The 15,193-nt window shown below is 48.0% G+C and overlaps 1 protein-coding gene across 1 annotated transcript; it reads right to left on the bottom strand.

Moving 5' to 3' along the window:
- Window positions 1-11,160: 11,160 nt before the first annotated feature.
- Window positions 11,161-14,548, bottom strand: LOC120909568 (zinc finger protein OZF-like). The gene is made up of 4 exons (XM_040321332.1): window positions 14,544-14,548; window positions 14,076-14,285; window positions 13,512-13,620; window positions 11,161-12,738 (listed from the first exon to the last, which is right to left on the bottom strand). Exons 2-4 carry the CDS (start codon window positions 14,178-14,180, stop codon window positions 11,618-11,620), a joined length of 1,335 nt encoding a protein of 444 aa, XP_040177266.1. The 5' UTR covers window positions 14,181-14,285; window positions 14,544-14,548; the 3' UTR covers window positions 11,161-11,617.
- Between the last annotated feature and the right edge of the window lie 645 nt (window positions 14,549-15,193).

Raw genomic sequence — 15,193 nt, 5'->3', positions numbered from 1 at the left:
TGCCCGGCTTTGAAAAATCGGTGCTCCCCGGCCCGTAGGTCCCCCGGACAACAAACGTTGCACACTTGTTGAGGAAGAGTGGGGCTACATGTGTGCCAAGAAAAGCAAAACATGCCCAAAAAGGGACTCCCATTACACCAACAAAGAAAAATGAACACAATGAGTGCCCAGAGGGGCACATAGGGGGGGTTGGGGGCATTGGGTTACTAGAGCAAAAAGACTTCTGATACAGTCAGTAGCTAGCTTCCTATGACTTTATCAAGTTATACCCCAACAACAGAGGGGTTTGTGGGTACTTTGACCGTTGTAACAGAACAGAATAACGTTCTTACATATAGGGTACAACACTACGCGCGCTGCATCCATAATTACCCAGGGTGAAAAGGCGGGGGAGGGAAACAGAGGGGGGAATGGCCATACCCGAAAACAATGAGCATAATGATCAATCGGCACAACAGCAGTAAGCATACATCTGTAACTGTTATAAAGGGTTCGTGGCTCACAGGTCTTATCCTCCAAAAAAAAAAATATAAAATTTATTTACCATCATCCTCTAATCAGCCCACCTGGGGCCGTATTAGGTGGCGTTTGTGTCATGTTAGAGTGTATCCAAATGGCCCACATTGCGTAAAATGTATCATACCTATCCTTGCACTTTGCCATCCACTCCTCCGCTGCCATAATAAAGTGGAGAAGGCGCACCCTTTCGGGTCGCCCCCCGAAACTTGGGTTGACTTCCAATGTATGGGAATCAGACGCCGGGCAGCGTTTAAGAGGCGTGGGAGAATTGACTTACGATAGAGGCTGAGAGGAGTGGATGGCACCTGTAGTAAGAACTCCAATGGTGAATCCTGAAGATCAACATCTAAAATAATTTTTATCTGGGGCCTGATATCCTGCCAGAAGGGCCGAAGCCTCGGGCGTTCCCACCAAGTGTGCAGGAAGGTGCCTCGAAGCACAGTGGAAGAACTGGTGCCCCACTATTGCTAATGGTGGAAGGAACAGTGCCCCAACCTTGCTGCTAGTGGATAGAACGGTGCTCCCACAGGCCTGTCAGCCCCATCATTGCCGTAAATGGACGAACCGTGCCCCATCATGCCATGTGTTCCGGGCACACTCAGCTTTCAGTCCGTATGGCGTGTGGGGCTTCACCATGTCCATCACCACCAGTTGGTGGCCTAGCCCCTCCAGCAGGCGGCAGAAGCTGTCAGATATATCCCAGCCAAGGTCGCTGGGACCCTATACCAACGGGTCAGCAGCTTAAAGCTATTTTCTTGCATCTTAGTATCCACCGAGCTCTTGTGAGTGAGAAGGTATAGATGACGCAATTGAGTCTCTGTGAATGTATGCTGTAGATCCCTCTCCCATTCTGGTATATGTGAGAGTAATGGGGTCTTCAGACTTACATAGCCTTTCAAACGGGGTCAAGGAGGAAGGGGGTCGAACAGGATGAGGCAAACCACGGATAAAGGGATGTAATTGTCTATAGCGCCATTCGTCCATCGGGAAGTGGCCGAATTGAGAGCGGAGCCAGTCTAGGGAGACTATGCTTGCTCGTGTACAAACCTCCCACATCGTGTCTTCCTATCCCTTGCCCACATCCGGAAGTAGGAGAGGTGTTCCCCTGGGGTGAACCAGTGGAAGCCCCCAAGAGGTGCAAGCGGGGACACAGGCTGTGACAGCAGCCCCTGTGCGTTCAATGTATCCCACAACTTCAGCACATGGACAGAGACACAAAGTCCGAGAGGCCTCGACAATCCCAGGGGAAGCCATGGAGCGTGAGGTAAGTTACGACGTGCCAGGAATTTCTCAAGGGGAACCCAATATTTGGTGGTTGTATGACGCTGCCAATCGAGAATTCTATGCAGGGCAACCGCCTCATTGTTCATTTCTCATTTACCGTGATCTGTGACAATTTTTCTTTGACCAGATCTAAGGGGATGGAAGGGTGATTTCCAGAATCTGGCTATGTTGGCTGCTAAAAAGATGAAGGTCAGCCTTTTGGTATGTCTCGGTGCCTCCTTGATGAGTCGATTAAGAAGGGCTTGCCAAGGGGAGTTCTTGAGATTAATCGGTGTCACAAAATAGATAAAGTTATAGGCCTGGATTCACGTAGCATTTACGCCGACGTATCTCTAGATACGCCGCGTAAGTGCACAGATGGGTCGTCGTCTCTATGCGCCGGATTCTTAATGCAAGACACGCCTGAAATTTGGCTTCCTCCGACCGACGTAAGTGTCCTACGCCGTCGTATCCTGGGCGCATATTTACGCTGGCCGCAAGGGGCGCTCCCATTGATTTACGCGTAGAATATGCAAATGACTGAGATACGCCGATTCACGAACGTACTTGTGCCCGTCGCAGTAATATACGCCGTTTACGTAAAGCGTACGTCCGGCGTAAAGTTATTCCACCTATAGGAGGCGCATACCATGCAAAGGTATGGACGAAGGAACAGCCGTCATATTTTACGTCGTTTACGTAGTACTACGTGAATAGGGCTGGGCGTAGGTTACGTTCAGTGATTCGACGTATCTTAGGCGTTCGTTCCGACGTGATTCTGAGCATGCGCACTGGGAGCATCCACGGGATGGCGCATGCGCCGTTCGTTCGACTATTCATTTGCATGGGGTCACGCTTCATTTACATGTATCACGCCCACCTTCCACCTACTTTGAATTAGACGGGCTTACGCCGACGACTTTACGTTACACCGGCGCAACATAGGGGGCGAGTGCTTTGTGAATACTGTTCTTGCCTCTCTGTGTTACGTCTGCGTAGCGCATATGAGATGTGCTACGCCGGCAGAAAGATGCGCCGATCTACCTGAATCCGGGCCATAAACTCTAATCCAAAATCTTCTAACTTTCGGACATGTCCCCTTTTGACTGCACCCCCTAAAGAAATTTGAGTTCCCCCCCCCCCCCCCGAGACATACAAGGCCACTCTCGCGGGTACCATATACCAGCACAATAATACTTTGAAATTCGCCTCTGTAATAGAGGTATTTCTAAAGGATTCTGAGGCATAAGGCCCGTACACACGATCGGATTTTCCGATGGGAATTGTGTGATGGCAGGCTTTTGTCACAAAAACCGACCGTTTGTATGCTCCATCGGACAATTGTTGTCGGATTTTCCGACAACAACAAATGTTGGATAGCATACTTTAGAATTTTCCGACAACAAATGTGTGCTGTCGGATTATCTGATCGTGTGTACAGAAGTCCTTCGGAAAGAAAACAAAGTACAAACACGCATGTTTAGAAGCAATGCTCACTATAACACAACATTGCCAGAACATAAAAAAAGAAAATTGGTGGGATTGTTTCCAGATCCAAATGACATTAACTCACAATCCCGTGGTTAGAAACAATAAAAAGAACAAAGAAACAATCAGGGAGAGATACACACTCTTCCAGATTTGGGGATTTTAAAGTGAGAAATGTCATATGTTTGTAAAAAGGCAAGTACACCAAACACAGAAAGTTTTACAAAATTATCAAAAGTTTTAATATATATAATTCATAAAAACAATTATAAAGATGAATTGGACCACAGTAGTTACAAAAGCGAGATAAGTGACAGTATGCAGGTAGCCAACAAGTTTCACACAAAGGTGCTTCGTCAGGGCCTTGCAACTTTTCTTTTGGATTAAGTGGTCAATTCTGCTAGTAACTGAACCAAAAATGTCAGAACGCGGCCCAAAGGGTCCCAATGGCACGAGGAGCAAGGATTGCCAAGGCAGTGACCAGTGGAAGCCAGATCCACTCAGTCATAAGATGTGCAGATACTAGAGCGAATGGAGACCCCAGCAATCAACAAAAAATCTGTAACTGAGTCTTCAGAAAGATTAATTCCCAGCAATAGGGGGGTATCTTCTCCAAAATGGCGCACACTCCGTGCTGCCAAACGGCAAAATAGGGGTTTGTGTCTCCTTGTACCAAGACGGCGTCACAACATTGCAAGAAGTTGCCCAAAGGGTGATGCTAAAGAGCTGAAAAAACGCGTAGTTTTGTGTTGGCCGACAATTCTTTGCCGTTTGTATGCAAGACAAGTTTATGGCCAACGCCCTTCGGACAAAAGTCCTACGCTTTGTCCGCAGAAAATCCGATCGTGTGTACCAGGCTTTAAGAAAGTTAAATTATGCCATTCAGAAAGATCCAGCTAGGTAGAGGTAAGAAGGCTGTGTATAGTTGAAATGGGTCCTAGGGTCTTATCGAGATTTTCACACTTTCCGTTCTCAGGGAACCCCTGCTAAAAAGTACTATACAGTGGAACCTCAGATTACGAGCATAATGCGTTCCAGGAGATATCTCGTAATCCAAAGAACTTGCATATCAAAGCGAGTTTCCCCATTGAAGTCAATGGAAACGAAAATAATTTGTTCCGCATTGACTTCAGTGGGATGCAATACCGCATGCGGCCAGAGGTGGGGGGCGCCAGAGAGCCTCGGAAAGGCCCGAGGACACCTTGGTTAACCTCGGCAAACGTCGCAAAGGCTCGGAAGTATTTCCATGTCTTTCCGAGCATTGCCGAAGGGCGCCAAACGGCTGCGATCATCGCTGTTCGGATCCGGTGCCCCCGCACCTCAGGCCAAATGCGGTACTAGTGTGATGGTGAGTGGAAAAAAATGCTTCTTACACTTGTGGTCGTTCGGAAGAATTACCCCCTTGCAGATACCTAAAAAGATCAACAGTATCAGTGGGAACTTGTCTGAGAGGTTGAAGTTGCTCATTCCTCAAGGAACCTCTGGAGGAACCCAAGGGTTTCATGGCTCTTCACATTTGTGGTCATTGGGAAGAATTACCTCCTTATAGATAGCTAAAGAGATCAGTGGCGTCAGTGGCAACTTACCTGAGAGGCAGAAACTGCTCAAGGAACCTCTAGCAACCTCTGGAGGAACCCTAGTCGAGAAACCCTGCTTTAATATCTTTCTTGGGGCTTTGTTGATGCTGGTTGATCTGCATACTATACACAATTAACCACGTAAGACCCGGACCAAAATAGAGTATATAGTGCAGGGGTCAGGGGTATGTAATGTACAATATAGAGTATATAGCACATGGGTTAGGAGTATGTTATGTACAACATAGACTATATAGAGCAGGGGTCAGGTGTATGTAATGTACAATATAGAGTATATACAGCAGGAGTATGTAATGTACAACATAGAGTATATAGTGCAGGGGTCAGGAGTATGTAATGTACAACAGAGTATATAGTGCAGGGGTCAGGAGTATGTAATGTACAACAGAGTATATAGTGCAGGGGTCAGGAGTATGCAATGTACAACATAGAGTATATAGTGCAGGGCTCAGGAGTATGTAATGTACAATATAGAGTATATAGTGCAGGGTCAGGAGTATGTAATGTACAACATAGAGAATATAGTGCAGGGGTCAGGAGTATGTAACGTACAACATACAAAAGGAATGTAGGAAAAGAAAAGAGCATTTCATAGGCAGATTTAATGATTAGCTTAGAAGGAATATCACGATTTTAGGGATCTAACAATGCAATCTTTATTTGTTTCATCCAAAAAGAAGTGTTAACATTTCATCAGCTAAATATGAAATGGTACATCCGATATTGTCAATATTGACATTTTCCACTTTCAGCCGGCAGAGCCGACCTGCAGCCTAAGGAAGATCTCGAGTGGAGTGCCGTAGAGAGCCGAGAACGGAGGTTGCTGACAAATGGGGGGGGGGGGATTTGACTGGAGAGGAGACACAGTATATGAGCCAGGGACTTCCCAGTAGGAGATCCCTGATGTACAGCAAAATGTGGCTCCTCCCGAAGACGTTACCTTCACCTCAAAGGGTTCTTCGGGTTCTCTGATGTTTGTTAGGCCAAGACACGTTTTTGAGGGGGGGGGGATCCCAGAGGAACGGGGAGATCTCCCCTCGAAACGCGTCAGCCATCTGAAAGGTCCTCTGGTTTGCTGGAAACAGTCTCGGTGACCCGGTTGCTTTGCGTCTACCACGGAACCCGATATGATTTTATCACGTATTTTTGTTTTCGAGTAGACTTCTTTTTATCCGTTATTGAAGATAGAACTTGGGTAACGCGCAAGGCCGGTGCGCTCTCTTTTCTTCGCGTCTCGGGTCTCTGATGAGCGTTGGGAAGGGATTTCCATGAAAAAAATTTATAAAATTGAGCAGTAATACGACGTCTTCCCTGAGCGAGATCTTGCAAGGTCTTATTTCGGCATGTACCGTATTTATCGGCGTATAACGCGCACTATATGCCAATCCCCGCTTTCTAAGCGCCGCCGCTGACATATACCGAGTGCAGTACACTCGGCTGGGCTCAGCCACGCTCGGCTCCGCGAGAGGAGCCGAGCGTGGCCGAGTGTACTGCACTCGGTATATGTCGGCTTTCTGAGCGCCGCCGCCGACATATACCGAGTGCAGTACACTCGGCTGGGCTCGGCTCCGCAAGAGAAGCCGAGCATGGCCGAGCCCAGCCAACTGCACTCGGTATATGTCGGCGGCGGCGGCGTTCAAAAACAGAGCGGGAGAAGCGGGGAGGACACCACGAATGCCGCAGACGGACGCCGGACCGGACAAGGCCGCCGGGCAACTGTAAGTAACTATATCTGTAAATTGTCAGTATTTCTTTTTTTTTTCTAGGATTCTCCTCTAGGTTTGGGGTGCGCGCTATACGCCGGTGCGCGCTATAGGGCGATAAATACGGTAATGTAAAACAGAAAGCCAGGCGCAAAAAAAACAAGAACAATGAAAACCAAGGAAGCCTAATAATTTCATCGACTAAAACATTTTAGTCGACTAACTTAATACCATTTTAGTCGACTAAAATACGACTAAAACTAAAACAATTGAGATGACTAAAATAGGACTAAAACTAAAATGGCATTCAAATTTGACGTCAAAATTAACGTCGGTCTAGTGCATGTTCATACCTCAATACCATCAATAATAACGTATTCAATTTTTCACTCCAGCAGTATATGCAGTGGAACCTCGGATTGCGAGTAACGCGGTTAACGAGCGTTTTGCAATGCGAGCAATTTTTTTTTTGTTTTTAAATTCTGACTCAGTTTGCGAATGCCGTCTCACAAAGCGAGTAGGATTCGAGCCTTTGCGGGTGTGCAGTACCGCATTGGGCCAGAGGTGCAGGGGGGCGCCGGAGCCGTTCGGAAATATTCAGTTTCCGAGGGCAACCGAACGATCTTTGAGTATTTCAGAGTCTCTTCAGCGCCCCCCCCACCTCTGGACGCATACGGTATTGCATGCCATAGAAGTCAATGTGGAACAAATTATTTTCATTTCCATTGACCTCTATGGGGAAACTCGCTTTGATATGCGAGTGCTTTGGATTACAAGCATTCTCCTGGAACGGATGATGCTCGTAATCCGAGGTTCCGCTGTAATGAGTTTGGAAATTGTAGAGAAATGCTTAAATAATGCATTACAGTTTAACTACACCCGCTCGATTTTAGATGACTAAAATGTTCTGGACATTTAGTCGACTAAATATGACTAAAACTAAAACAATTGCAAAAGACTAAAATGGGACTAAAAACTAAGGCCCAGATTCTCAAAGGAGATACGACGGCGCATTTCCGAGTCTGGGCCGTCGTATCTCCGAGTCTGGGCCGTCGTAGCTCCGAGTCTGGGCCGTCGTATCTCCGAGTCTGGGCCGTCGTATCTCCGAGTCTGGGCCGTCGTATCTATGCGCCTGATTCTTAGAATCAGTTACGCATAGATTTGTATTAGATCCGACCAGCGTAAGTCTCTTACGCCGTCGTATCTTAACTGCATATTTACGCTGGCCGCTAGGGGCGTGTACGCTGATTTACGCCTAGAAATATGTAAAATCAGCTAGATACGCGAATTCACGAACGTTCGCCCGGCCGACGCAGTACAGATACGCCGTTTACGTTAGGCTTTTCCCGGCGTAAAGTTACCCCTGCTATATGAGGCGTACATGCGGCGTACCAATGTTAAGTATGGACGTCGTTCCCGCGTCAAATCTTGAAAATTTTACGTCGTTTGCGTAAGTCGTCCGTGAATGGGGCTGGACGTAATTTACGTTCACGTCGAAATAAATACGTCCTTGCGGCGTACTTTGGAGCAATGCACACTGGGAAATTCCACGGACGGCGTAAAAAGCGTCATTTACGTGGGGTCACATAACACACGCCCACATCTTCCACATTTGAATTAGGCGGGCTTACGCCGGCCTATTTACGCTACGCCGCCGCAACTTACGGAGCAAGTGCTTTGAGAATACAGCACTTGCCCGTCTAAGTTGCGGAGGCGTAACGTAAATAGGATACGTTACGCCCGCACAAAGATACGCCGCTGTACGTGAATCCGGGTCTAAAATGCTATTTTAGTCCTAAGACTAAAGCCTGGGACACACGATCGGATTTTCCGCGGACAAAGCGTAGGATTTTTTGTCCGAAGGCGTTGGCCAGGAATGTGTCTTACATACAATCGGTAAAAGAATTGTTGGCCTACAAACATGAAACAATTTTTTTTTCTGCTCTTTAGCGCCACCCTTTGGGCAACTTCTGGGCACATTTGTTGTCGGAAAATTTGAAAGCATGTTATCCCACATTTGTTGTCGGAAAATCCGACAACAGTTGTCCGTTGGAGAGTACAAACGGTCGTATTTTCTGACAAAAGCCTGCCATCGCACAATCACCGTCGGAAAATTCGATACGGCCTTAAGAGTAAAACTAAATCGAAATTTGATGCCAAAATTAACACTGTGCCACAGTTAACCTGCTGCACCCAAACAAGGAAAAGTACAAAAACAAAACAAAAAACAAATAGAGGATCGCTGATGCAAGAAACAGTCAATAGAGGATAAAATCCATCTAAAAAAAAAAACAAGTTATTGATAAGAAAGGATAAAAAAAATATGGTATATCCAAAAAGTACAATTGGCAACGAATGACCCTCTGAGGTCTTCTTGAACCTGCCCATGGTTGGCATGTATAGGTGCTGGAGAGGTTACCACAGCACTGACAGGAGATAACACAGCTCGACTTCCGGGTGTCCGGACACTGGTTCTCTTCCCTGGGAGGAGTCAGACACTCCAACCATGGGCAGGTTCCAGCAGACCACAGAGGGTCGTGTGACCCAGCAACAGAGGGAGAGGAGAGGGAAACAGGAATGTGAAGCGGTGCCGGAGTTCGAGCTGTGTAAAACAACACGTTTCTGAGTCTAACCTGAGGAAGTGGTTAAAGCTCGAAACATGTTGTTTTTCCCAGGGAGGAGCTCCGGTGTCCGGACACCCGGAAGTCAAGCTGTGTTTGCTTCCGTTGGTCCTCTGGTAACCTCTCCAGCTCCTATGCTCACCTGGATCCTCTGGTTATTGTACCGGCTACTTCCTTTCTTTCTCACTGGGCGTCCTGTGGTCTGGAACCTGAGGAAGTGGTTAAAGCTCGAAACATGTTGTTTTCCCAGGGTGGAGCTCCGGTGTCCGGACACCCGGAAGTTAAGCTGTGTTTGCTTCCGTTGGTCCTCTGGTAACCTCTCCAGCTCCTATGCTCACCTGGATCCTCTGGTTATTGTACCGGCTCCTTCCTTCTTCTCACTGGGAGTCCTGTGGTCTGGAACCTCGGGCTCTTGCTAAACCTCCCTCCCCTGACGCTGTCTGGAGATCTGGCCATGATCCCTGCATCTACACTCTGGAAGGCTTCCAGCTGGCACCCTTGTCTCTTGGTGTGCCTCTCCCTTTCCCCAGACAGCGTCAGATGGGGGAGATTTAGCAAGAGCCCGAGGGTTCCAGATCACAGGGAGAAGGAAGGCGCTGATACAGTAACCAGAGGATCCGGGAGTGGATAGGTGCTGGAAAGGGTACCAGATGACCGACAGGAGCAAACACAGCTCTACTTCCGGGTGTCCAGACACCGGTGTACCTCCCTGGCTGGGTCAGACATCTCCAGGCAGCGTCAGAGGAGGGAGATTTAGCAAGAGTCCGAGGTACCAGATAACAGGGTGCCCAGGGAGAAGTTAGGCGCTGATACAGTAACCAGAGGGTCCGGGAGAGGATAGGTGCTGGAGAGGTTTCCAGAGGACCGACAGGAGCAAACACAGCTCAACTTCCCATTGTCCGGACACCGGTTCTCCTCCCTGGCCGGGTCAGACATCTCCAGACAGCGTCAGAGAAGGGAGATTTAGCAAGAGCCCGAGGTTCCAGATCACAGGGCGCCCATAGAAATGAAGAAAGGAGTCGGTACATTAACCAGAGTATCCGGGAGAGGATAGGTGCTGGAGAGGGTACCAGAGGACCAACAGGAGAAAACACAGTTCGACTTCTGGGTGTCCGGACACCGGTTCTCCTCCCTGGCCGGGCTGAGGATCTGGTAGAGGATAGGTGCTGGAGAGGTTTCCAGAGGACCGACAGGAGAAAACACAGTTCGACTTCCCGGTGTCTGCACACCCGAGCTCCTCCTTGGCCGGGTCAGACATCTCCAGGCAGCGTCAAAGGAGGGATATTTAGCAAGAGCCCGAGGTACCAGATAACAGGGTGCCCAGGGAGAAGTTAGGCGCTGATACAGTAACCAGAGGATCTGGTAGAGGTTAGGTGCTCGACTTCTGGGTGTCCGGACACCGGTTCTCCTCCCTGGCCGGGTCGAGGATCTGGTAGAGGATAGGTGCTGGAGAGGTTACCAAAGGACCAACAGGAGCAAACACAGCTCGACTTCCTGGTGTCCGGACACCGGTTCTCCTCCCTGGCCGGGTCAGACATCTCCAGGCAGCTTCAGAGAAGGGAGATTTAGCAAGAGCCCAAGGTTCCAGATCACAGGACGCCCATAGAAATGAAGAAGGGAGCCGGTACATTAACCAGAGGATCCGGGAGAATATAGGTGCTGGAGAGGTTACCAGAGGACCGACAGGAGAAAACACAGCTCGACTTCCGGGTGTTCGGACACCGGTTCTCCTCCAACCATGGGCAGGTTCCAGCAGACCACAGAGGGTCATGTGACCCAGGAAGCGGTGCCGGAGTTTGAGCAGTGTAAAACTACACGTTTCGGCGTAAAACCTGAGGAGGGGGTTCAATCCCGAAAAATCTTGTTTTCCAGGGAGGAGCTCGGGTGTGTCTGGACACCCGGAAGTCGAGCTGTGTTTGCTCCTGTCGGTCCTCTGGTAACCTCTCCAGCACCTATCCCTTTCCGGATCCTCTGGTTACTGTACCGGCTTCTTCCTTCTTCTCCCTGGGCGTCCTGTGGTCTGGAACGTCGGGCTCTTGCTAAATCTCCCTCCTCTCCTGGAGATCTGCCCACGATCCCGGCATCCCCACTCCAGAAGGATTCCACCTGGCACCCCTGTCTCTTGGTGTGCCTGTCCGTTCCCCCAGACGGATTCTAAGGTGGGACAGCCAACCATCTACCATCTCTGGCTCTATGTCTGCTATGACTACTGTGAATCCACGTGGTCTTCAGGCACTTCCCATTATTTTCCTTATAGTTTGCATTGCCAATTTTACTGAATGTACAATTCTTTTATCCTTTCTTATCAATAATTTGTTTATGTTTCACACGGATTTTATCCTCTATTGACTGTTTGCCATTCCTTGGATCAGCGCTCCCCTATTTGTTATTTTTATTTCTGTGTGTAACATTTCCCGCACTCAGGTCAGGCCTGCAGCTTCTTGCCCGCGTGCGTTTTCCGATGTTTGGCAAGGCAGGTCTCCAGTGAAAACGTTTTTCCGCACTCCGGGCAGGAATACGGCCTCTCCCCCGTGTGCGATCTCTGATGTCTGGTAAGACAGACCTTCTGTGAAAAGCATCTTCCGCATTCGAGGCAGGCATACGGCTTCTCCCCCGTGTGCGACCTCTGATGTCTGGAGAGATGGGCCTTCCGAGAAAAACATTTCCCGCACTCGGGACAGGAGTACGACTTCTCATCCGAGTGCATTATCTGATGATTGGAAAAGCTGGAACTCTGGGAAAAACATTTCCCGCACACAGGACAGGAATACGGCTTCTCGCCGGTGTGAGACCTCTGATGTACAAGCAGGTCCGATTTACATGGATAACATTTCCCGCACTCGGAGCAGGGATACGGCTTCTCGCCAGTGTGCGATTTCTGATGTCTGGAAAGATGGGCCTTCAGTGAGAAACGTTTCCCGCACTCGGAACAGGAATACGACTTCTCACCCGTATGCAAAACCTGATGTTTGGAAAAACTGGATTTCTGCGTAAAACATTTGCCGCAATCAGGGCAGGAGTAAGGTTTCTCCCCCGTGTGAGTTCTTTCATGCACGCGAAGGTCCGATTTCCGTAAAAAACTTTTTCCGCACTCGGAACAGGAATACGGCTTCTCTTCTGTGTGTAAACTCTGATGTACGGAAAGAGGGGACTTTTGTGGGGGGGCGTTTGTGTTTTCCTGTCCCGAGGTCCATAACTCAGGACAGGAATACAGATTCTCCTCCATGTGAAAACCATAATGCATGTCCAGTTCTGATTTCTGAAGGAAACATTTCCCGCACTCATAACAGGAATGAAGCTCCTCCCCCGTGTCAGAACTCTGAGGCCGATTTAGATTTAATTCCGAGCTAAAACTTCCCCCCCATTCAGGACAGGAAAATGTCTTCTCCCTCGGAATCCCGGCCCCGCCCCTCACAGTAGGAGGTTGCTCAGAGTCAGAGGGATTCCATGGTCTATCCACACTGTGAAGTCCTCCATCCATAGTGGAGCTCATTGTCTTTTCTCCTCCACAATCTCCTGTGATGTCCTCGTCTTCCATTTTACAACCTGGAGATAAAGGAAGACAATTGTTTGAGTAATTCTCCATGGCGTGTCCTGGAACGATATTAAAACACGATCAATAGATATGAGAGGGTTAGTTCACTTCCATCAAGATTCCATCTGGATCAGGTAGATATGAGTGAGGAGATGTTCTCTGTGGAGGTCCCAACCAGCTGGGACTCTTCCCCCCATCAAAGAACCTTTGGTCCTCCTCCCAGATCACTTCTACATTTACACAGCCTTGTCAGAAGAGCAGGAACCAATGGGGACTGGGAGGGGCGTGCTCTTTACACAACCACAAGCCTAGGCACTGGGTCATGTGATCTCTGATAAACAAGAGGGTCAAAGTTCAGACTTGTAGACCCTTTACCATAGAGCAAGTGACCATAGGCCTAGGCTTCTGGTGATATGCAGCACTGGAGGGAGCTTGCTGCAGGATTTCCTCCTGGAAAGTTGTGTTTCTGTTTTATGTTACTCGATAATTGTCATCCCGACAAGACTGGTAATAGAGTTTTACGGAAACATTTATCTAGAAGTCTTCTGGGAGAAGAGGGACCAACCTAAGAAAGGCTCAATCTGTGTTATCATATCTGTGCTACTGTAACTAGGAGTGACACACAACCTAATACAGCCAGATGAACCCCAGGACGGGTATCAGTACAGGGAGGGGACCATTATCAACCTATTATTGGCTGATATCACTCAGCTCCCGCCCTACTCTGGACCAATCAGTGTGCAGCAACAGAGCGGAGATAAGAGAAGAATATATTATGGGTCACCTGTGCTGATCTCTGAAGGAGTGTCCTCTTCGAACGTTCCCATTTCAGCCTCCTCCACATCCGTCTCCTCTGCTTCGCTCTCAACTTTGATTTTAATCAGATCTTCACCCTAAACCAACAGAATGGCAGAAAATAACATCTGAAATGCATATAAACGCGAAGGAGAAGGCCTTCAAAGAATACAAGGGATCATCATCAGCATTCCAACTTTACAAAGAATGCAACAAGAAATGTAAGGGCGCAATCAGGGCGACTAAGATAGAACATGAAAGGCACATAGCGGAGGAGAGTAACATAGAAGTATTTATGATGTGAGATCACATAGAAAATATCATCTTGTAGAGTCCACACATCATCTCCACATGCCAGAGTGTTCAATCACTTTATGTTCCCGACCCTCAACTCCTCTTCTAAAACAGGGAGAAGTTCTGGACAGTCGCACTCCAAAAAAGTGTTTGCCTTTTATTCAAAATGTTTTATCAAAAATACATGCCACAGCAGAACGGACAGAAGAGCTGACGCGTTTCACACTAACAAACAGTGCTTAGTCATAACTTCACCTACCTGATCATGTTGGGGGATGGTGTGACCTTCCTGTGTGGAATCCCGGGAATACAGAGGACGGGGACATCTCTCTGGTGGGTTTTTCTTATTTGTTGGCTCCATCATAATGTCCTTGTGTCCTTCAGAAATCTCCTTCAGTACTCCATACTCCTCATCCTCCTCTTTATACTCCTCCTTAACAACAATATTATAATCCTCGAGGTTTTCACTCTAAATATATAAAAAAACATTCATTGTAACAAACATACATGTGTATAAATCATAACTACCAATAATTGTTCCTCATCGACCTGATGATGGTGGGGGATGGTGTGACCTTCCTGTGTGGAATCCCGGGAATACAGAGGACGGGGACATCTCTCTGGTGGTTCCCATTACTGGATCCATTCTCCAAGAAGATGTCACCATCCAGACACACCCCTTGTCTGTTACTGGATAATGTCCCAGAATTCCCAGAATCCTCCTCACCTCTCCTGTCAGCAGCTCCATCATCTTCTTGGTGACTTCTAGAATCTTCTCCATGTTGTGTCTCTCGGGTTTTAGGGAGTCACATGGAGGCACTGTGATGGTCATATGATCACCTGACTTCACAAGAGGAAATCTCTGTATTGGGGAACCAATAGGAATATCATGTTAGAATCCCAGAATCCTCCTCACCTCTCCGGTCAGGTCTGTGTATTATTAATATAGACAAGAGTGATGTCATGTGACCTCCCAGAATCCTCCTCACCTCTCCGGTCAGGTCTGTGTTTTATTAATAGAGATAAGAGTGATGTCATGTGACCTCCCAGCATCCTCCTCACCTCTCCGGTCAGGTCTGTGTTTTATTAATAGAGATAAGAGTGATGTCATGTGACCTCCCAGAATCCTCCTCACCTCTCCAGTCAGCAGGTAGATGATCTCCAGGGTGAAGTTTAGTATCCTCTCAGTCATGTGACTCTGGTTGTCCTCCATCCTCATTGGTCATGTGATCTATACAGGTTTCCTGTCAACCAATAACAGAGAATTATCTGGGCTGTACTGGTTGTACAATAGTAGGATGGGGATGTATGGGGGATAATAAAAACACACATGAAATAACTATAGGAATAAAGCCAAATGGTGGGTGTGGCCAAATT

The sequence above is a fragment of the Rana temporaria genome, chromosome 8 (genome assembly GCF_905171775.1).
Source record: "Rana temporaria chromosome 8, aRanTem1.1, whole genome shotgun sequence".
In the NCBI taxonomy this organism is placed as follows: Eukaryota; Metazoa; Chordata; class Amphibia; order Anura; family Ranidae; genus Rana; species Rana temporaria.
The sequence above is the reverse complement of the archived record's forward strand: the minus strand, read 5'-3'. Positions and strand labels throughout refer to the sequence as shown.

Coding starts and splice junctions, on each gene's coding strand:
- LOC120909568 (XM_040321332.1), bottom strand. CDS start 14,180: ATGATGGAGCCAACAAATAAGAAAAACCCACCAGAGAGATGTCCCCGT. Junction 13,621..14,075: donor CCATCCCCCAACATGATCAG/GTAGGTGAAGTT, acceptor CTGTTGGTTTAG/GGTGAAGATCTGATTAAAAT. Junction 12,739..13,511: donor TCCTTCAGAGATCAGCACAG/GTGACCCATAAT, acceptor CTTTATCTCCAG/GTTGTAAAATGGAAGACGAG.